The 23,429-nt window shown below is 42.9% G+C and overlaps 1 protein-coding gene across 1 annotated transcript in view; it reads left to right on the forward strand.

Moving 5' to 3' along the window:
- DVL2 (dishevelled segment polarity protein 2) overlaps positions 1-23,429 on the forward strand; it is a 113,516-nt gene that overhangs the window by 48,427 nt on the left and 41,660 nt on the right. Inside the window, exons 3-6 of the mRNA XM_069215532.1 lie at positions 1,900-2,048; positions 2,906-3,012; positions 14,679-14,811; positions 18,800-18,890. Coding sequence (XP_069071633.1) covers positions 1,900-2,048; positions 2,906-3,012; positions 14,679-14,811; positions 18,800-18,890 — 480 coding nt within the window. The remainder of the gene's footprint in view (positions 1-1,899; positions 2,049-2,905; positions 3,013-14,678; positions 14,812-18,799; positions 18,891-23,429) is intronic.

Below are 23,429 nucleotides of genomic sequence, written 5' to 3' on the forward strand. Positions count from 1 at the left end.
TTGGAATTGAGCAGTCTATACTCTCTCCCTGGAGTGGACAGAAGTTCGGATGCAGTATGCGCATTAGGTGGTAGGGTCACAAACTGGGTTTCCAGCCAGTGCTGTATCTTTAAAGAACAATTCTATTTGTAGGGTAGTATTAAGTAATTATAATAAAACACAATGTTCTTTCTGGTGGTCAGGTAGCTAATCAAGCTTTTAACTCTTACATGATTAGCCTTCAAATTATTATTATTAGTTTTTTGTTTTTTTTAATGCGTTGGCCTGATTGTCATTGTTATCTCTGAAGGCTTATTTGAGATGACTGAGGGCAGAACTCGTAAGTGTAATGTCTCCTCCCAATGCTAAAGGTTGCCTGTAAAAAAGGTTATAAGATGCAACCTTGCTAGATCTTAGAATCTTGGACATTCTCTTTCAGGGCATCTTTCTCTGGATGTGTAACACTGGCAACTCCAGTGAGAATATTAAAAAGTCCTTGTTCCTAAGAGTCTTGGTGTCTGGGTCAGTGTTACTTGCAAGTCCAGTCACATACATTCGGCAGCACACAAGCCCTGTTTTTCTGAGACCCATTAAGGTCGTAGCTAGGGCAGGGCATTTGTAGGGCATCAGATGTCTAATCCTGCTCAAGATTGTCTGGACCCAGGCACCCACTGTCCTGGAGGATACTGGCTGAGTTCAGTGCTTCTTGCCCTTGACCTGGTGTATCCTGCACCTTAAAGTATTACAGGGTTTTGGGATAGATGTGGTTGAGTTTAGGACAGCCTGGTGACCTGTAGGTGAGAACTCTTGACTTTTAACATCTATCGCACTTGGCAGCCTTGCAATCTAATTTTCTCGACTGGCAAGAGTGGCCTCTGCACTGATAAACGGACAGTAGTACCTCCATAATTTTATTTAACATAGGTTTAAATAGAGAACAAAGGAGACCGTTCATTTGTTCTAAAATCAAATGTTTATAACCTATGTTGTTCAATAATTATTCACCGTAATCCCACATCATAACATAAGGTATTGAGACAAATGTTTTTTTCCCACTTGGTTTCACTAAGTTCTCCTCATATTCTCAATAGGACTTTTCACTCTGATCTCCAGTTCGCCCCACCCACAAATGTTTCTCAGAAACTGTATTCACTAGGCTCAAGACCTGAAGATCCCCCCCACCCCCCCTTCCAAAGCCTTTGGGGTAGAAATGCATCAACTGCATGATTCAGAAGATAGTTAACTGAAACGGGACCGGGTACACTGCAGAAAGCTTGAAAAAAAAAGTGGCTCTCCTGTATGGGATTTAGGTAGTTCATTCCCCTGCTGTACCTTAAATTCACCGGGAACTATACTCTCAAAGATGCTCAGTGTTTAGTTCGAAGGATCCCTTAACCTGATTAGAGAGCATTTTCACCACTAATTGCACTCTTTCCACTGACAATGGTTTTCACTTTCCTTTAATGTGTGTTGCTAAAAAATGCTTGACTTACAAATATATTGTCCTCCTCATATTTATTAGTCATGTACTATTAAAAAATGAATTAATAGTTAAGATGTATTGCATAACAGCACACAATATAAAACTTTTGATTATAGAACAAATAAAAGGTCTTTTTCATCATATATTTAAAACTAAATTAAATGTACCTAGGGAGGTACTATTTTGGGTGTCTTAACTATTAGGGTGTACAACCTTCCCTAGTTTTAAGGATCAACCCGTTACCTAATTTTTTTGATTAAACTGTGCCACTGGTGCCATCCGTATTGAATAAGCGCTCTTCACTGCTTGATTTGGGTCTTGTGTTCAAGCATGTCGGTCGAGATCTAATACTCCATTGGGGGCAGTCCTGGGCTGAGTGGTTTTGTTTTCTCTGCTTGATCCTTGCCAAGACCCACTTTATTTTGATTTTTTAACAGCTGGTCTCTTCAGAGACCCCTCCGCCGGAAGTGGCCATGCCTTCACCAGTGGAAGTCAGGCCTGAGCCTTCTCCCCCTCCACCACCAATTCCGCCACCTCCTGCAGAGCGCACAAGTGGCATCGGAGATTCCCGGCCACCGTCATTCCAGTGAGTAATGTGTTGTCTTTATTTTCAGTTTTGTTCAAACCACTGTGTAAGGCTAGTCAGGGGAGTGGTAGCAAAACACAGGAGATTGCTTAGAGATTCTTGGAAAGCTTTGCTTTGGGGAATGTGCTGCTGTAAGACTGGTGATTTGTCATTGCTTGGAGGTTTCGAAAATTACAACATTGTTGTTATGTAGGATGGGACTAGAAGGTTAATTTGCTGACAATTTAAGACCCCAATTGTAAGCTAAATTGATTGCCTGTTAGTTGTTGTCACATATAACTGCTTTGAAATTCGGAAGTCCTTTCTGTTTTCATGGGTTTCCATGTAATGCATTGTTGCTGTTCCATTGGTAACTATTTTAATACTATGCAATAGTCCCAATTGGTGCCATTTTAATAGTGCTTGTTTCAGTGACCTTAGAAGGATGCAGGGTCGGTCAGCTCTCATGGTTTTGTGAGAGGATGTGGCATAACGACCTGAGCTGCTGACTTCGGAGCTGCAGGAACCAGGTCCGAGCCTCTGCATTGGCTCAGCATCCTGGTCAAGTCACTTAATCTCCCCTTGCCCTCAAATTTAGCGGGTTATGTGCAGTGCTTTACAAATCCTGATCTATTTACTTGTGGCCTACATGTTAAAACATAAGTTCAAAGGGAGCAATCTTAGTGGCTATGACTTGAGGAATTCCATCATATGAATCTATAGTAGTAAAGATTGTTTTCACAATATAGTTTGCTCTAAGGACTAGAATCAGGAGTGCTAGATGAGGCAGACTCACAGAAACGTTTATGGTCAGTTATTTCAGAATTCTTAGTTGCTCATGTTTCCTCTTAATCTGTCATTTTCTTTTCTTTGTGTAGCCCGAATATTTCAGGTAGTCGGGAGAATTTGGAGCAGGATACCGAGACTGAGTCTGTGATTTCAATCAGGAGGGAACGACCGCGCAGAAGGGAGCCACCCGAGCAAGGTACTGTTTCAACATCACCTATAGCTTACACCTTGCTATGGGCGAAAAACACATTAGAATTGTATTTGTTTTAAACTGTGGGTAATGCTAGTGAGTTCACAAACATTTGAACATTAAATCCTCTTGTTTCTGTATAAAAAATTTGAATCTACAGATGACCGATGGCGGTGGGCCTACATTTGTTTAATGATAATGTGGGCAGTCTGTCGCCGCCTACTATCAGCTTCCACAAAACTTGCTTTTAAGGTAATAAGGTTCTCTTCTGAACCCAATCACAATGCTGAGCTTGTAACTCTGCTACCCATATACCCAACCATTGAAGAACCATTGTTATTGGTAAGTAGCTGAGTGCTTGAAGTCCAGCCAACTCAGTGCTCTCTGAGCCGAAAAATCCATTGATTAATCTGAGATTCTGCTATACATCGAGATCAGCTCCATAAAAACATGTCACTAGTAAGATACAAATACATGTAAGCTAAAGCTGTACCAAAGTGCTTGCTCATAGTGAAAGAGATCTTCACAAGAGGCTCTAATCAACCTTTAAAAATCCATCAGGAACTGATAGAAAGCCATTATAGAGGCTTTTCTTTCTTTACGTTCTCTTTTTTAATATTTTGGGCATGATAACAATAGAATTTAGCTGAATGATGATGTCAAATACTCAAATAGAAGATTTATTATAAAATCTAGTTAATTCCCCAAAGTATACTGTCAGAATTACAAGTACCAGTACCACTGAAACCTGTTTGGATTACCCGGTTTTATACAACAACAAAAAAAGTCTTGTTCCGGATAACTGTAAACCTTGCCATGTCTATTTTGAACATTTGTGGCTTATGGTAGCTGCTCTACAACTTGAATCCACACAGAGAGAGATGAATGTCTATTTAACTTGTAGTCAAGTTTTCACTAAAACAGGGAAGGATGCAGATTTTTTGGAAGCTCATTAGTATTCTTATGCGTAGGATTAAAGCAATGGCAATGTATTGGACCATGCAGTTAGAATTATCTCTCTCCTTCTTGGAAAACAAACATTATAAATTCTTGGAGAATCTTCATCTCATTAAGCTGTGGTTGACTTGCATTTTCTGGGTGTGTTGCTTCTCTCCATTATATTTGTGATGTGCAGGATTGCGTCGTGTTAGCAGCCCTTGGGGTACGTTTTCACAATTACAAAGGAGGTCCATATTCTAAAATATATAAAGAATGTTGTGAGGATCATAAGTGATATGTACGCAGACATTTTAGGTGTGAATAATCAAGAAGTAGGTGAGTTTGCTGGGAAGACAGGTTGTTTTCTTGATAGTCTTCTCCTATAAGTTAAATCCAGCCCAACTGTTTCATGGGAAAATCTGTGATACCTTATCATGATCAAGTTAACTCTTTGGCTTTTCATTATGATCTTCCATTTTGGTGACTAACCAGGTTTAACAACTTGTGATATACTGATTATATAATTTAAGATTACTACTTTGGATCCTGTATTTCTTGTCTGAAGAAAATTATAAAAGCAGTTGTAGGGTCAGAATATACTAGTGTAATGCTTATGGTTGTCATGACCTAAAATAACTTTCAAAATGTGTTGCACAACACTGTTGATGTGATGGTGACTGACCTGCCTAAAGGAGAGCATGTCTGTTGCCATTCGAGGCTTCAGTGGTTAATAGTGAAGACCAGAATTACTTTCAAGGTACTAATTTTATGGGTTTCATTATATACTCTGCTTGGGCACACATGTTCGTCTACATTAGGCCTGCAGCCTGTGCGCTTTCACCTACATATGTGCTCTAATTTCATGTATTCATTTTTAGTTAGCCTGTTTTCACCGGAGAAGTTTTTATTTTCTAATCAGCTTGTGACTCTGCGCAAGCATTGTTGTTATTCTATGCACCACATTTCAGCGTGTACCTCTGCCCAAGCCTGACAAGAACAATACATAATAATCCAGATAGCAATTGTCGCCACAAGAATATGTATGTAGTCCGACACTTGCCCACGTCGGGCCTTTTTCACTGAATGAAAATGTTTCTTATAAAAACACTGTACAGGCCAAGTGACAGCAGGGAAGTTATTCTGGTCAGGATTCTGTCCACACTGCATACCCTGTCACTACAACCAACCTAGGAGATGGCGGGCAGACCCCTATCTTTCAGGTAATTGGGATGGCTGCTCCGCTGACAGACAGATTGGGCTGTACTTAGTCTATCACTTCTATTCTCTGCTTAGGAGTTATGGGTCAGCTGTACAAGTTAATCACCTTTGGTAACAAAATATCTTGTAGAGACATATTTTAGTTGCAGATTCCTTACCTTAGAATTTCCCCCAGGCGTCAGACTGGACCTGGAGATTTTTTCTTCGAGCAATGCCCTTGCGTGTCGGTAGGTGGCGTCGTGGTCGTCGTGATCCTGTCATGTCTTATTGCCCTAATAATTGCAGATCATATATTTTATTGTTGATTGCAGTTTTTTCAATAAATGTATTGAAAACCATCCTGCATCTTTTTCTTTGACCTAGGTGTGTGAGACTTTTTGCTAACAGGAGAAAGGGGTGAGACTTGTCGGCCACGACTTCCTTTGAGAAGTCAGTCATGTTTCAGGCTGCCACAAATCAAATTTTCTTTCAGGTTTGGTTGAGGTGTTGCTAGCTAGCAGGAAGAGTTCGGCTGACAGCTGCCAAGACGGTGTGGGGTAGACTCAGTCACCCACAAATGGTGATGCTGCCTCCTCTAATCCAGCATTCTCGTTCCAATAACGGGAGTCCTACAACACTTACTTCGCCTTAATGCTATTTGTTAATATGCTGATAACTGTATGAAGGAGAAGCTTGACATTGATAGTCCTGGTTACTGTCTTCTCCCTCAAAGTAGGATGACGCTGATTCTGTAGCAAGCTGAAGAGTGAGAGTGCTGGTTGTACCAGTTTCATACATTTAGCATGACATTTGTTACCACTGCTGTTTTGTGCCATCAGTGACCTGTTGCACTGTATGAAATCAGTAGCCCCATCTCTTCCCACCCTGTTTGTTGGTTTACCATTGATTAAATGGCCTTGCTCATTTTTAGTATTACAGAAGAAAGAACAATGAAGCTGTCACTCTACAGGTAATGAAAGAAAAAGACAATTCCTTAAAGACATGGTTTCTTGAAGGTTTGGCCCTTTTGCTGCGATGTGCTGTAAAGCTCTTCAACAGCTGCAAGTTTACCTATCGTGTGTGCTGGTGAGACTCAAATTCATATAAACGTCTCCTGTGATCCAGGCAGTCGGCGTGCATAAAAAACTGTAAGCATCTGAACTCCAACACCAATATAACACTTTCATTCTGTAATCCATGCGTAATTCTTGTTTTGACAAGAAAATTCCACCCTGTGCTTGGGCAGTTCTCGCTAGCTTTGTTTGGTTTCCTGCCATTAAGCTTGACACTCGTGCATGCCCACTGAAAGCCCTCCCTTTTTTAGGGTTGAGCCTGTGTTGATCGCAGCGGGACGATTTAGGTATTAGAAAAAGGCTCGCAGCTCTTTCAACGTCACGTCAGTGTTTTTCATTGGTTCGTGGACTTGCCTATTAAAATCTGCTTGCTTTCATTAGTCGAAGGCATGCATACGTCATTCCTTTTCCGGTGGCTAGCCCTCCTCGAGCGCATCGACCAAGTACAGAAAACATGCGAGGCTCGCTGTTTTCGGTCTGGCTCGTGAACTACTTTTTCTCTATTTTCCTAGCGCGATTTCGCTTGGCAGAATCGAGCGCTTTACACAGTCAATTGCACTTTTTTCGGGTTAGGTACATAAATGCACTTTTGCCGATAGGTGTAAAGTTGGGTAAGGAGTTTACAACGCTATCAGCTCTAACATGAGCAAACGCGAGACCCGTTGCATTGCAGATGCTTGTTTATGTTTTTGTTGAAATTATAGCTGGGCTTTAATGTGATAGTGGCACCAAACATGCATTCCCTTTTTTGAGTGAGATTGGATACCGTCCTCTCATTCAGACTATGCAGTAGCTGAGGGTGATCGCTCTGTGGTACTAGCCCGAGGGCACAGGCAATCCAGTTAGCCTATACTACTGCAGAGGTACTGCCAGCCTCTATACTCAATGAAATGTTCAAGTTCCCATGACTATGACCTTACTCTTCATCATGTTTGGGGCATATACTAAGGATTCCTATAATTGTGTATCTGGGAAGTGGGCTCGTAGTTTTTGAAAGCCACTTCCACCTACGCATAGATTTTCCCGATCCTCTCCTCTTTGCTGAAATTGATGTATTGCCTCATGAATCTTTTCTGGATTCACATGCTGTGTATTGTTCTGTTATCTTGTGGTTGAATGCAGATTACTTTAGTGTAGTGTAGAGGTTTCTTCAAGTGTCTGGTATTTCTTACCAGAGTGGTTTTGGTGGAGTGGCCCTGCATGCGTGCAGAGGTTGTTAGAGCTGAAGACAGTCTTCCCAGCCTTAAAGGCCTTCAAAACTCAAGTATGGAGAAATACAGTACAAATCCAAGCAGTAAACACAGCAACAGTGTTTCACCTCAACAAGCAAGGAAGAATAAATAAGATCACTTACTCGGTCAAAGCTAGCTCAAAACAGATAGCCTTGATAGCAATACTCCTACAGGTGTAGAAAACATAGATGCTGAAACATTAAGTAGACAGGCGACTGCGACAGCTAAAGCGGCAAGTGTTACAAAGATCATTCCAAGAGTTGGACATATCAGTGATAGATCAGTTTTGCACGAGCAAAGAACTGAAAATGCATCCTGGCACCAATACGTCTGAGACCTGAGGAACGGCTTATTGATAAGACTAGTGAAAGAAGTTTGCATAAGCTATTGCATACCACTAGTGCCAAGCAGAATCAAACAGATGCATGTGACTCTAATCTTGTTAGTCCTGCTGTGGACAAGACAACCGTGGTTTTGGGATCTAATGGAGATGGCGGGGGGAGTAATAAAGTTAATGACTGGACGCAATCTACTCTTTATGCAAGAGGGCAGAGTTCATCACCTGGCGCCGGCCAGCCTGAGCCGGGATGTTGGTCTCCTGAAGACTTAGTTTGGACACTTAGCCCTACCAGAAATATCTATGGACATTCTGAAGGTAGAAGGCTTAGCACAAGGGAATGTTAATGGCAAAATGGAAAAGAGATTTCCTGTGGTGCAACGAAGAGGAACACTTTCACAGAAGAATGTAGGATGCCACAGTTCTAAGGTACTGAACATACCTGTTAGACAAGAGGCTTATTACATTTTGTTGAAAGTCCACTTGGCAGCCGTGGTAGCGTACAAAAGAAGACACCTAGGTAGACATTTTTTTACCACCCCATTCATGAAAAGATTCCTAGAGGGAGCAAAGACAATAGCTTTGCCAGGATCTGCACCAACACGTATGTGGAACCTGTAGCTCGTGTTAACGCAGCTAATGAAGGAAGCTTTTGAACTAATTCATAAAACAGAAACAAGGTTTTTAACTTTAAAAAACACATTTCTGATTGCTAACACATCGCTATGCAGGCTAAGCGAACTGCAAGTGTTAACCATTCAAGAACGTTAAGTAAAAATACACAACCAAGGACCGGAGGTCATATCACAGTTTCGTGTCAACGAAACCACAGAGCAACTGGGTTTTTTCCAATAACCTAAGGCACCAACACAAAAAACCCTGCATATTGTGGATGCAATTACGGCTCACCAGTAACTAAGGACACCGTTGGATGATGGGTAATTCTGTCAATCCAGACAAGTCATGCGAAGGCTGACGTGCAACTAGAAGAAAGACCTAGACCACATTCCACAAGGAGAAAAAGGAGCTGCCCTGGCATATCTGGCGACCGTATCTAGTTATTATATGTATGACCACTTCCTGGCCATCCATAAGTACATTCAAGTCAACAAGGAGGCACTGTTGAGGTGAAAAGTACTTTTGTTTGCAAGTAAAAAAAAAACTCCTTTCAGACGAGCCTCCAACAATAAACGAGCATTTGCAATGCAATGGGTGTCGCATTTGCATGAGTTAGTTACTAGCATTGTAAACTCCTAACCGGACTTTTCTTGCCACATAACTTGAAAATCAAAAGTAAAACAGTTTCACATAAGCAAGCCGATTCACACCGCCACAGCCGCAAAGAGCATTAGCAATAAGGAGAGACACAAAATGAAAAAAAGTTCGCTTGTAGTCAAACTTATCTTCAAAAGTGCAGTTAGCCATATAACGGGGCGATAGCCAAGGCGGTAACAAAAGGACAAATGTAAAACATTCACCAATGTCATCAAAGGATTTTTGAAGGGCAAGTCCACGAACGAGTGATAGTGATGGGCGTGAGCTGGGCGTTGTTAAAAGTCCAGAAACATACCAACACGTCAGAAAAGCAGCGCACACTCGCTTATGTGCTCGACCTAAAAATGGATACAGCTACAACATGGATCTAGAAAAGGTTCACCCTGCAAAACGGTATTGTAACCTGTAGGGGTAGTTTTTACAGCTTGAAGAATTTTCTGGATTCACCTGCGACCCACCCACCACCCCAACAAACATGGTGAAACCAAAATAAAGTAAACCAGTATCAGGGTTTCAAAGAACATAAATCCAAGAAAGTTGGGAGGGGGGCATGGCGCCAAATGGGAGCAGACGATACCCATCATCAAAAGAAAGGAAAAGAAAACTAAAAAACATTCTGGGCCCAACCACTAGATGCGGAAAAATGCATGACATGTGAATCAAAAAAAAATGTCAGGCTGCATTACTACTATACCCCCCCCCCCCCCCCCCCCCCCCCCACTGTAAGTAACCATTTTTTTTTTCTTGGGGGGGGAGGCAGTAGCCAGTTCATTCCGAGTTGTGGTAATTCCGCTTTGCACTTAAACTGTTAAAACTACCTCTCGTTTATTTTGTGTTTCTATCTTCTCTAGCAACAGTGTTATACAGAGGCCAAAGCTTAAAGCAGCTAGAGTAGTCCTGACTAATGTGGATATTGTCACTGTGGGAGGATACCAGCAAATTTGCCCAGTGACAGTAAGAATAACATACTGGAGGAACTTTGCGGTATGTGAAAATTACAACCCCCTGATTGGCCCTGCTAGTCTTCCCTTGGCTGCCAGTGGAGGATATGTTGCCTGCTCCTCAGCCACCACCCAGGCATGAAGAGGAAAACTGTTGGACCGCAAGTACAACCTCTGGACTAGACCGGAGTTGTGAAATTCTGCAAAATCACCTCCCTACTTGACCTGAAAGAGAAGGAATACCTATCTCCCTAGTAGATGAGCTGGACTGCACCTGCAAGGAAGACGTGGCCTTATACAGGGAGCACAAGGACTTAGTGATTTTAAGGACTCTCATAGTGACATTGCAATGTTCGAATATTTCATGGACGTATTGAGTCTGACTCAGCCTGACTCCACAGGAGAAGACAAATTTGAAGATGGTCTGAGGAGCTGCTCCTTCAACTTGACAAGTCTGAACGCGTAGGCTTTTATCAGCCCTGGCCCTCCCTGTGCCCGAAGAGTGATATCTGTGCCTTTATATCTAATTGGGTTGCGGTTACTTGGTGATGGTCACCCTTAAACCCCCAGCATGATGTCTGGTTCCATCGCCTAGAAGTAGTTGTCCTGTATCTGGACACATGTGGAACATCTACTGTTCCCGTTTTTCTGCTCCAGTGATATTGTGTGCCCTGCTGCCATAAGTTCTTAGCAGTAATAAACAAAAAGATACTCTAGGGATACGTAGTGGTTACTGGCCCACTATTTTGCCCTCTGTGCCTTTGTAAAAGATAGAAGCCAGAATACTTAGCCAGACTTAGGACTCCAGAGCTGAATTATGCCCCCTAAGCTGGGCACCAGTGACGAGACACTGGGCCACCTTATCCATCACAGAAACATCCAGTTTGTTTCTTGTTGATGGTCTGCAGGTTTCTCGTGTATGTATTTGGGTACATGGCATTATTTCCCTTCATTTTAATCCATGGAACTGGACTATATTTAGATGAAGCCACCTTTTTATGCTGAGCATGCCCGGCTACCACAGGTGGCTAGGACAAAGTGAAGCCCGGATACTAGTATCCTAGTGTGTATCCTGTGAACCATACCTATGTTTTCCTAAGGGGCCTGATAACTTTAGAGGAAACTATAGATGAACAGAAACATATTCCCTTGGTTAACACTGGCTAAAGAGAAGAGAAGAGAACTGTAGAAGAGAAACCTAGCTTGAGTGTGTTTTAAAGATAGTAGTGTAACTTGTGCCCAGAAAATGATAGAGCTGCTCTTGTCCTTGTAGTGGTGATCAACATAATTGGTTATGGTGAGCTCCTACTTAGCCTAGCCTTCCTGCTCACAAAATATCTCCAAACGGCAAAGCATCAAAAATAGTCTCTTGCTCAGCCTGTCATCTGAAGAGCACTGCCCACATCACTCTCGCTCTGATTCTTCACTGGCTTCCAGTAAAACAAAGGGATTGAATTCAAGACTTTATGCCTCTTGCACACAACCTTTAATGGCTGAACTTAACCCCAACTGATGAAAATAAGGCTGACTCTCTGAATTGAGCACCCAAGGTCAGCCACCCAAAAGAGGATTGATATTTTTCATTTCAGAATATGAACACTTTCGTGGTAGCACATTCTGCTTTGAAGGCTCGGCACTCTAAAACTTGCTTCCATTAGTTCTCCCTTGAGAAGAAAACTTTCTCATTTAAGGTAATGCTGGGACAGAAATGTGGCTGGGACAGAAATGTGGCTTGCACTACTGCTGATGTTAAGGCATTGTTCTTCTATTTGACTTTTCAGCAGATCACCCATCTGTCTGTATTTTATAGCTCCTCCCTTGGGATGCTTTGAAGCGATCTTTTATTGAAAAATAAATGAATTTGTCCTAAAAATGTGCACCAGCGCACCTTTAGTTGATGTAGCAGCAGTTCACCTTGACTAATGGATGGAAAAAAAAGGTGACGCCTCTGTGCTATTTGGTTTTCAGGAAACTTGGATCTTGAATATTAAGGGGAATACCTCTGATTCTCTGACCTCTATAACTTTTCTCTGTTAAAGTTCTATTCTGTTGTAAAAGGCACTTGGTGAAGCGCTAGTTCACCTAAGAAATCACAACTGTGCGTGGGCTGACCTGCGTTTACTGAGCAGCAAAACACAAGTGTGATTTTAGCAGCTTATTCAGTTATAAGACTCTTCCTCACTGCACAGATATATTGGCTACAAGAGAAATTGCTGTACCTTCTAGCGAAGGCAAGTTAAACTAATTATTTGCCAAGCCTGAAGCGGACCTGATGTATAATAAAATGGAGGTTTATATATTTTTTCAACTTGCAGCTAACACGTAGAGCTCTAAACTTCACCACCAGCTGCTAGGGCCAACAATACAAGATTTAAGATTGGGAGGTGGACACTAGATTTCCGGGAACCAGCAACCAAATTTCTGTAATGGTACACCAAGATTAAGAGTTGCTTGGCCAACAGTGGAACCTGTAATCTATCCAGTAGCAACCTTTCAGTCTTTGGATTCTCTCTGCTGTCCTCAAACGTTAGAAGTATATAATATCTGTACATGTGAATCGTTTTCATATGGAAAAAATAAACATGCCTTTAGTACATTTGTCTGAGCATGCCACTGTTTTCACCCTTTCTTTTAAAATTCCAGATAAAGTAAGTGTAGTCTCTAAGCAGTCTGCATGTACATTCACCTCACCTGTATTTAAAGTACCTACCTGGTCCCATACCCAGTCACACCCCAAAGCTGCATTTCAGTGTGCCTTTAAGAATCATTGAGCAGTTTCTCCAGCTCACTGTCAGGATCCTGTAACACAGCAGTCTTGTTTCTGGCTATTAAATGGCTTTTTTGCTAATTTTTTTTTTTTTTTTTTTTTTTGCTCCTTTCACTTGACATGTTTTTTTTTTTTTTCTTAACCTTTTTCTCAAGGCAAAAGCCTTTTCTCCCTAGATATTGGCTTGCCTTAGCCTAGCCTCTTAACTGCCATGCCACCGACTTTCTTTGATTTCCTTCTTGTGAGAGAAGGGAGTCTTGAAAAGATCTGCATGTCTTCTGTGTTGTCTGCCTTCTGGATTGGCACTCTATAATACGGAAATAGATGAATTTAGAGATGCTGTACAGGAGGCTTATGGACATTGAGTACGGGTGAAAAAAGAAGCAAGAAGTGGTGGAATTAGTACCTTTGCCATTCACCAGCTCTGGCACAGTAAGGGGACCTTCACTCACCTCATCTGTCCTGGGTATAACCTGGACTTCCTCCCCAACCCGCACAAAAGCTCACAGGTCTTCCTCAAGTCACTGTCAACTGCAGTCGTGGTGTTCAGCATCACAGCATTCCTTTTCCAGACTTCTAGAACCTCTCATTTGATGCTAAGTTATATTTTGCAAACAAGATTCATTTTGACAACACATGTAAATTTTGGGGCTTTAACCAGAAATATAAAGAAAATGTCTGAACCTAGAAGCAGATCATGAATGTTGCTTCTTTCCTGCAGCCATAATACTCTGGTAAAGAGCCGACACTTATCCAGTTGGCTGAGGATCTCTCTCCTACAGTGTGTTGAGAGCGCTTAACTGTCGCGAAGTGTAATCAACTTCTGATAATATTCTTGGTTTCCTGCTCTGTTGTAGCAATTCCTCCACCAAAAGAAATAGGAATGACTTTGAAAAACACAGGAGCCATGAGCGCAAGAATGAGAATGAACCTCCACAAAGCAGAAAAACAAGGAATGTCACTCTCTAGTCTCCTCTTATCTTCTCTTTGAGGGACTAAAGTCTGGAACACTGTAAGCCCTACTCCTTCCTGACCTATAACTGACTGCAGAGAAGCTTCAACACCAGCTTCCTCCTCTTTGGACTCTAGTTTGGGCATGAGTACATACTGGGCAGGAACCACGTTCCTTTTGTCTCCTGTCCCAATACTACCTCCACAGCTGAGCTACTCCACACCATCACCACTGGGTGTCTCTAGTACACAAGGTGTCTACTTGTTTGCGAGATCATCAAAAAGAGATCATGAATTCTTAAAAAAAAAAAAAAGTTTGTGTTCCTGACCCTTTTTTCGAGAACATAAATAGTTCTCTCATGGGCTAATTTTTTGTTGTTGCCAAGATTGTAATGCATATCAGTTCTATTTCATATGATGTCTGTTTGATAAGAACAACTTGACACTTTATCATTGTTTATTTTAACTGCAGTGTTTCATTCAATGTTCAGTTTGCACTAGTAATACTTGAGATGTTGATCTGGTTGTTGACGGTGCCTCTAGTCTTTTTTTTTTGGCCTTTGGCATCGAATGTGGGTGCAGGGTTTTGGATTCTATCATTGGAGCGCTTGAATCTATTAAGAGGAGTATGTGGTCCCCTGCATCTAATACAGCAGCCTATTTCTTCAGAGGACGCTGTACAAATGCCCAGGCATGGCTGCCTTCTGGACAGTAGGCTTGCAGGATTCTCATCTCTGTCTGGTCTGATAGCTAATGGCTGTCTGGGCAGGGCATCATGGAACTTATTCCCTGTGTTCTACTAATATTCCTTTGCTTCTTGAGTAAATTGTGAACATGTAGGATAGAATGGATAGGTGAGGGCGTTTGGTGATTGGACATTTATCAGACAGTTGAATAGGTTTAGGCAAGATTTAACAACTTTGTTGTAAATATATAAAATAGATCTATATTTTTTTGCAGCTGGTCAACGAATTAATGGACAGTCTCGCATTGACCGTCATCTTGCAGGATACGAGAGTTCGTCCACGCTACTTACCAGCGAGATTGAGACAACTAGCATGTGTGATTCGGAGGAAGATGATACTATGAGCAGGTGAGCATCTTCTGTGAACTTACACTTTTTTTTTTTTTCCAGGGAAATACAGAACACTCTGATGGGCTTGACTTCTCAGCAGCTTCCTTGCGCTACTGCAAAAACATGCACAGCTGCATGCAACATCCCCTTCTTGGTGCTCTAGGTAGTGGCAAATGAGTTGGGCCTTCTAAAATTAACTACCCCCTCAAAATGATCTCCTGTACAATGCCAATTCTGAAGTAATTTTTTCACATTAAACCATGCATCCCTAATGCCCAACTCAACCCACCCTGAAAAACCATTGATGCCTACCCTAAACTTTACGCCTCTACCTTGTCCCCCTACTTCTCAACAAAACCTAGACCATTTCCTGATTCCTCATCTTCTGTGCTCTTCTTAAGCACCCCATCCTTTTTGAGCTATACTCCCCACTTGATATTTTTCTTAAATGGCTTTACTTTATAAACCTGGACATATAGTTTCTCAAAAAGCAAAAAAAGTTCTTCTGTTCACAAATTAGAGATATTAGGCCAAGGGCTCTTAAAACGTATTCCAAAGTGTCAAGATGTACTGTCTGGGCACTTTGGTGCACCTTTTATTGGCCCTTTGCCTAGTATTTTTTAAGTTGTTTATTTAACTTTTAATTTTATTGAACTTTATACCCTTGCTCACAGTTTGGCGCATGCCCATGGGACCAGGAGCATGTTTTTGTATCTAGACAGTAAGGGGCAGTTAGAAACGTCTGCTAAGGAGGCCTGGTATTGAGTTCTGTCTACAACGCAGCTCATTAGGTAGTTGGGCATTTGCCCTGCTCCCAGGATCCATATTTTTTTTTATTGCATATTTTGTCTTGACTAGTACTCTAAAGGCACTCTTCTTTACAAAGTGTTTTCCAGGACTTTTATCAAATTCAGTTCTTTAAGATTTCTGCTGAGACAACTTTTCCTTACACTTGTAAAATGTAATGTATACGAGGAGACTTCATTAATGTTTTCTGCTCAGAGTTACATCTCTTTTCAGGCTTCTTACTGCAGGAGTCTGTACGATTGTATGTCATGTGCACTTGTGGTGGTCAGCCTTTGTTTCTTGTGCTTCATCATGACTGACCTTGCAGATGAAACAAAATCTTTATTCAGAACTCTTTATTAAATTCATATTGCAGGAAAACATAACACCAGACATCATGCTTATCGCATGGCTCCAATACCCATCAAATTGTACTTTATTTCATAGCAGAATAATCCTAGCTCCTGAGATATCAGTTCAAATGAGAATGTAAGCTGGCTTTAAATTAAGCAACATGTACCACAAGCAGGGCTTAAACGCATCACAGGTAACCTCTCGGTTTTCTGGTAGAACCTCTTACTTCATTCAGAGCTGGTAAGATATGTGGTCAAAATACGTTTTTCTGCTAATAATTCTTGTTTTCACCCCGGTCGCATTCCAGAGGGCAAACTTTGAAAAACATTTGTCGTTTTCATTTTCCTAAATGAGTGACCTTCTCTCAGCTGTGATGCTGTAATGGAAGGCTCCACAAAAATTGGTTCTGCGTGTCGTCGTCGTCGTCCCCCCCCCCCCCTCAAAAAGAGCATTTGGCATGGCTCCTGTATTCGACACGTAATGGGGCACTCTGCAAAGTGCATGTGATCAAACTGTCACCTTTGTCCTGTCATTGCATTATTAATCACTGCTAAGTCACAATAAGAGCATCTCTTTAGTCACTAGTGTGACACTAAACTGCTTCCCACATAAGCCTCAGTGCAGTTCAGCACCATCCATCCAAACACTGCTTTAGTATGTAGAGTGCTTCTCCTCTGTTTGCATTTCTTAAATGAGTTGAATTTTTCCCAATCACAATTTGGATGTGCTTCATGTTATGTGAACCAACCTGCAATGAACTGACACTTCCCCTTCTTCTTTCCTGTGTAATGTGGTCTGTCTCGCCTAAGAGAGAGAACTGTGGCTCAAGCAGACTGGCTCTGATGAACAGTTGTGCCTGGAAAAGCCCAATATAATGAGGATGAAAACCAGTAGGTATTCCTGCTCCCTTGATTTCCAGATAGTGTAAATAACAATGGCGTGGCCAAACAAGACTTTTTCAAGAATGCTCAAACAATCCTATTTGAGTAATATTGGTGAAAGGCTTTGAAATCTAAAGTAAGTTCCGTTTTAGTTGGTTTATCTTTCTGCTAGTGGCATAAAAAGTCAAATTCTGGCACCTTGATCCAAGTACTTTGCACTTGCCTGTACTTCAAGAGAGTACTCTGCTGCCCATTTTGCTGCAAACAGGGGCCTAATGCCCCTTTTTGAAGGTTTTCCCTTAAAAAAAGTAAAAATAACATGGTGTTACTGTCTTAAAAGGAGACCTTGAACTGCCCACAGTGGAGAGGACCTAGTTCTGTCCAAGACCAGGCCTAATTGACTGAAAGCCAGCCTTATAATTGATGTCTCTCACAATGGATTTCGGCTCTTCTATCAGTCACTGAAGACTTCACAGCTCTATCAAAACTGGCAAATCCCAGGCTGTGGCCCATTTAGTTTAAAGTGCGGTATTTGATACTGGCGCATGCAATTCTTCTTCTACACCTTTCTAAATTGGGAGTACAGGGAAAAGCTCTGTCCTGGTTTGTCTCGTTTCTAAAAGAGCGATTGTTTCAAGTGCTTGAAAAATCTGCTCTGAATCGTATGCAGGTCTTTCAATATGCTGCTGCGAGACTTATTTTCCATCTCCAAGACAAGTGGTCCCTCCCATCTTCTTGTCAAGCTGCACTGGCTACCTGTTGAAGTGTACCAAACCTAAGGCCTTTTTGCAAAATTCTATACAAGCAAGGAGCTCTAAGCCTGTTGACTCTAATGCATTTCTACACACACTCTAGAGCACTTTGCACTGCTGATTTAAATGTGGCCTTTCTCCCCCCCCCCCATCACCCCTGCCCCCCCCCCCCCCCCTTTCCCTTACCCCTACCCCCATCGCTTACAGTAAAGCCAGAATGGGAGGCCGCTCTTTTCGTGACTTAGCCCCGACCCAATGGAACTCTATGCCACGTTACATTTGGAAAATCCAGGACCACTTACAATACCGGAAACAGCTGAAATCTCGGTTGTTTTCCAGCTAGGCTACCCTTTGGTGTCCTACTGCTGCCATATCTCATCTGTGGTTAGCACCGGGAGGCCCCTTTGAGGGTATCCGTGTGCTTCAGAATTTTATTTTTTAAACATAACATGAGAGACACCATGGTTATATAGCTTCAGGAAGTCACACAAGCCTTTTCTAACTAACCAGTCATATAGAAAGATAGGACATAAAAATGGAGTAGCTGTGGAGGCACTTTCCAGAATTGCATATTTGGTTAACATGCACTTTCTCATGCATTCCCAGTGGCCCAAAAGAACCCATATCTGCCTCCAGCCAGCCCAAGAAGATGGGCTTTTCCTTTTCACTACAGTCCTTGATACAGTTTCCGGACAGCTGCATTTGGTAATTGTTGATGTCCGTGTTGAGGTCTAACCAGCATTTCAAGTCCGTAGTAGTCCAGTGGGTACTCTGACTCCTGAATGCACCCCCCCTCACCCCCCTACCCAAGGCCAATAAGAACGATGTAACTGGAAGCAAAAAAAAATTTTTTTAACTTGGTTACATAGGTGAAACTACTGAACACCTTTCTCTTTTTTTCTAAATTAACTGGAGTAGTAACTTGCTACAGAGGAAAATAGATAGCTCATAACTCGGTTGGTTCTTTGCAGTTGGCCTAGCACTACCATGTACATAAAGTTAAAAGAGCAGTTAGTCACAGCTCTAAGTTAACTGCATAGGTTTTTATCCACTGCAAGAAGTACTTTAACAGTAGCACACAAGGGTGCCTCTGTAATAAACCAGTGCTTAACTAATATGTTTGTTTGACTAAAGTGCATGACTTAAATACTTTGTTTAGAAAGAAGTATAACTTTGGTCCTAAACTCTGTGGAAGATGGTATAGCTAAGCTTTTAAAACCTTATTTACTTCAGGTTTAGCAGCTCCACAGAGCAGAGTAATGCCTCGCGCCTGTTGAAACGCCACCGCCGGCGGCGGAAGCAGAGACCCCCACGGTTGGAGCGGGTAAGACATCTTTGTAGCAGAGTGGATTGAATAATGATTTGAATGGAGTTTGGGATTAAGCAAATGTCTAGACACCTATAGTTCAGATATCCTTGATAAATGGCGTCCGACCACTTGTCCAATTCTACTTTGCTTGTCTTCACTATGCCTGTCAGTTACAGCTTCAGGTGTACTGTGTGAAGCAAGAATGCAGTTTTTGGTGTTATTTGTGATGTTTAACGGTATTGTTAGCAAAGCGGAGTTGTTACGACAATGGCTTGCGTGATAATGTGGCATGGTATACTACTGAAAACTAGGTCTGTAATTGTCACATGCGTGGTTGTAAATACACGTGCCTCTCATAGTGCTGCCATGTAACGTTTGGCTCTTACATTTGCAAGTAGTTGTTTTTGCTCTAAGTCTCTTGAGTCACAAGATGTGGTGGGACTCCTCCTGATGTACATTGCTTATGGGCCCGACTAAGTATTAGATTGCCTTAAGAGTCAGAAATGCACTATTCAGAGTTTGTGGTGTCCAGACCATGCTTTCTGTAGGGGGCCATTTAGTTCCCTTTTGTTCCCATTGCTTCGATTTTGGCAGAGCCCCAGTACCTTTGTTTCTGACACTCAAGCAGCTTCAGCAGCACTGAAGACCATAGTTGACACCTCCAGGCATCAGGGACCGAGAATCCTCTTCAGTCCTTCCTTGCCGGAGAATTCTGTGCTGGTGATGGAACGGCTGCCCTTTCAGAACTGCCCTCGCTGGCACTCCAAATACCCCTGGGCAGACAAGGATGACTTGTGCAGTGCCCCCCCAAAACAAGGCTTCTTGTCCATCACGCCTTGCAATCCAAGAGCACCCTCCGGTATCAGAGGGAAAAACTATGGGGACAAAGGGGGATGCAGGGGTAGGTCGTCTTGGATACTCCGGGTATCTTTTGTGAAGATCCCATTAGCGCAGAAAAGCAGGAAGAGGTACTGAAACACACAGGGGCAGCCACTAGTCCTCTTCCTTTGCCACACAGCCCACTTCCACCTCCACCACTACCACCAAACCATCCTCCCCTGCCCCCACCATGCCTATGCACACCTCCACCACAGTCACCAGAGGGTTCCCTCTGGTATTAAGAGCCATGTAACACCTATGACCCATTTGCATCTTATGACAGCTGTCAGACGAAGGGCCCACTGACAACCCCTGGCATGATTGTCATTTATTCCCTTAGGCAATCCAGATCTAGACTTGCTCAGAACCTCGTCCCTGATAAAGCCATATACCATCATGAGGTCTTTACGAGCGCTGCAGCTTTTCACAAAGTTGACACTTTGTGGTGCTCAGGGGGAAGACTTTCTTGTGGAGAGATCGGAGAAGACTATTCAAATTTCTCCTGGTGCTCAAGGGAAGGCTAAATTTTGCTTCTGTCTATTTCAGAGCCTGCCAAGGCTAGGGTAGTAACCCTGAGGGTTGAAAAGAAATCCCAACACTCTTGATGACATAACATACCTTAAGGGTCAAGTTCTACTCTACACCCTGGTGGTTTACACTGCCTACACACGTGTCTACCTAGGCCACTCACTGGTCAGGGAAAAGTATGGCAGTTGGGATGGCAGCTCATTGGTGAATAGCCAGTTCGGCGACATTGCTCTCTTGCTATGATACGAAGCAGTGGGAGATGCAAGAGTTTCTTAAGCATCTTAGAGCGCAGTACAGGAAGTATAGGGAGGAGACCGTGTCTGAGAGAAAAGACATCTTCACTGTCAGCATCCATTGAACTTTGGATCCTGCAGACAGAGATTCTACCAGTGTCCTACTCTGGTGCAAAGCCTGGCCCATATTACGGGCTTCATATCAGAGGTCCAACAGTATCTCCTCAGCCTCCAGGAAGCACCTTTTTACGCCTCCAAGTTTGAGATGTTGGAAACGCAGTGGAGTCCATGGGAGCTCCCCAGGCCACTGTGTACACGGGCTCCTTTCGGAAGCAGTAGCCCGAGGTGTAACAAAGATCACCTTGCTCTAGCAATCACACCTCTATCAGAGCCACAAGGAACCTTTCTGCCAGCAAGCCAAAGTGGAATACTGTTGAGACTCCTCCAAGGGTAAGAAAGGGTGAGGGGCAAAGATGGCTTCAGCAAACAAGGAAGAAGTCCAATCGTCTGCTCCAAGTGAGCAGTGTCATGTGTCTCTAGGGATCACACACTCTTGCATTACCTCTATTCTTCACCAACGGCTTCATTTGCATCCCCTCCAAGAGAGCCTAGTATTGCAGTGGTAGAACAACAGCTTGTTGTAAGGCAAGCCTTTGGCAGACCCAGAAATGCAAGTAACCGTTGCCATCACAGGCTGGGGCGTGCATCACTACCGCATAACTGTCCAGGGAATGTGACCCTTTCAACTGCAGGGTTTGCCTCATCAACTACTTGTAGCTGCTAGCTATTTACTTGGCTCTGAAAGCGTTCTTACACTTTTTCGGGACAAAGTGGCACTTGTCAAGACAGCATGACTGCCATATACTACCTGCTGAAGTAGGGCAACACACCCTCCCCTCATCTCTGACTTAACCCTGGGGGTTTCACATTGTGCACTTCACCACAACAGTCACCTCATGATGGAACATCTTCTATGGGTGGACATTGACTTTTTGAACCTGCTCAAAAGACCACATCAACAAGTGGGATTTCCACCCCAAGTCCTTCACACTTATTTCCAGAATTCGGGCCAAATGCCTCAGCTTCACTGCAGGGTCCCAAACCCACACTCATTTGGCAATGCAGTATGGATGAATTGGTCAGGGGTGTTTGCCTATGCTTTTCCACCTCTCCTGCTGCTTCTCCTCAGGGTGAGAGAACTCAAGTTAACCTCACTAACCCTCATTCAAGTTGCACCAGACTGGGCCAGACAGTCGTGGTACTTACTCCCCCTTGTAGAGGTCATTCAGCCATCACAGGAGACTTTCCTTCTGGCTGGATCTTCTCACACAGAGGACTGGTCAAATAAGGCATTTAGATCTCAGGCAGCTCAACCTGATAATTTGGCACAGGAGAGTGAGGTCCTTGAACTTGGGTACTTCAGCCTTAAGACAGAGTGCACCTCCATCTTACATGGAAGCCCGGTGACCCACATCACTAAAACCTACTGTTCAGGATATCATTGCCTATCTTTGATACTGACAGAAAGTGGACCATGCCTACAGCTGTATTAGCCTATGTGCAGAACTGGGAGCACACATCCCTCTTCAGAGTTTTAGTTAAGGCTTTAATGCAAGCTCTGAAGTGGATGATGCTCCCTAGAGTGTCTCCTAATCCCATGTGAATTCCAAATATAGTCTTTTTAGGTTTGTTGGGACTACCGTTTGAACCTATGAATTCATGCCCCCTTCAGTTCCAGTCCTGGAAGGTGGCCTTCCTGGTGGCCTTTACATTGCTTAAACTCATTGGAAAACTACAAGTGCTCACCTTACAAGAGCCCTTCATCCATGTCTACAAAGACCAGGTTGATCTTAGAACCAATACGGAGTACCTCCATATGTTTGTATAACCTTTATACCTTAACCAAACCATATGGCTCCCAGTCACCTTCCCACAACTGAATTCCGTTGTGGAGGGAGCACTCCACACATTAGATGTCAAAAGAGCCATTATGCACTACAGTGACAGGACCAAGCCCTTTTGTAAATCACACCACCTCTGTCTCTTTTACAAAGCCTCAGGACCACCCATCGCCAAAGAAGGCATAGCTAGGTGGATAGATGTATTCAGGAATGCTATCATAAAGTGAAGTTCTTCCTCCTCTACCTGGTGCGCACTGCACCTCAAAGAAAATAACAAATCTGGCCTTCCTAGGAAACATTTGCAAGGCAGTTGACAGTTTTACACCAAACACATTCTGCAGGCATTACTTTATGGACATCCCAGCCCGTCAGCAAGCCATGATGGGTGTGAAGGACCTTGTTTTAGGCATCTGCATCATCCAATTTTTAACGACCGCAACTGTAGGACTCCACTTTATAGTCAGCTATGCATGTTTTTCTACAGTCATAAATGCTACTTATCTGTAAACTTCTGTTCATAGTGTGTAGTGCTGTAAAGACACCGGCCATCCTCCGTGGCGGCTGATGTCTTTTACAGATCTCTTGCTCGCTAAATTTCATTGCACATTGCTCTTCATGCAGTTTGCTTATGTTCATACTCCAGGCATGCTCTCACCTTCTGTGTGAAAATAATCTAGCAAGGAGTCTGTGCCCATGAGCAATGTGCACCAAGAAGTGTCGTCACATCTCACGACTCGAGATTTCTTCAAACAAAAACAACTTAAATGTCCAAACCTAGCACTAGAAGGCAGAAGTACTCTTAAGTATTTGTGGCTACAGCCTAGCATTTTCCTTCTGTTATCTTCCCTTGAACGCACACTGTCGGCACTTTTGTGTGGTGGAGTTTCCAAAGTAGCTGTTGCAGAGACACCCTCCATCTAGAGTTGAGCTCTGGAATCCTGTATGCCTTCCCACCAATAACTTTCCTGACCTGAGTTTTGAAGAAGATTGGGAATGACCAGGCCAAAGTCATC

This window comes from Pleurodeles waltl, chromosome 12, assembly GCF_031143425.1.
Source record: "Pleurodeles waltl isolate 20211129_DDA chromosome 12, aPleWal1.hap1.20221129, whole genome shotgun sequence".
NCBI classification, from domain to species: Eukaryota; Metazoa; Chordata; class Amphibia; order Caudata; family Salamandridae; genus Pleurodeles; species Pleurodeles waltl.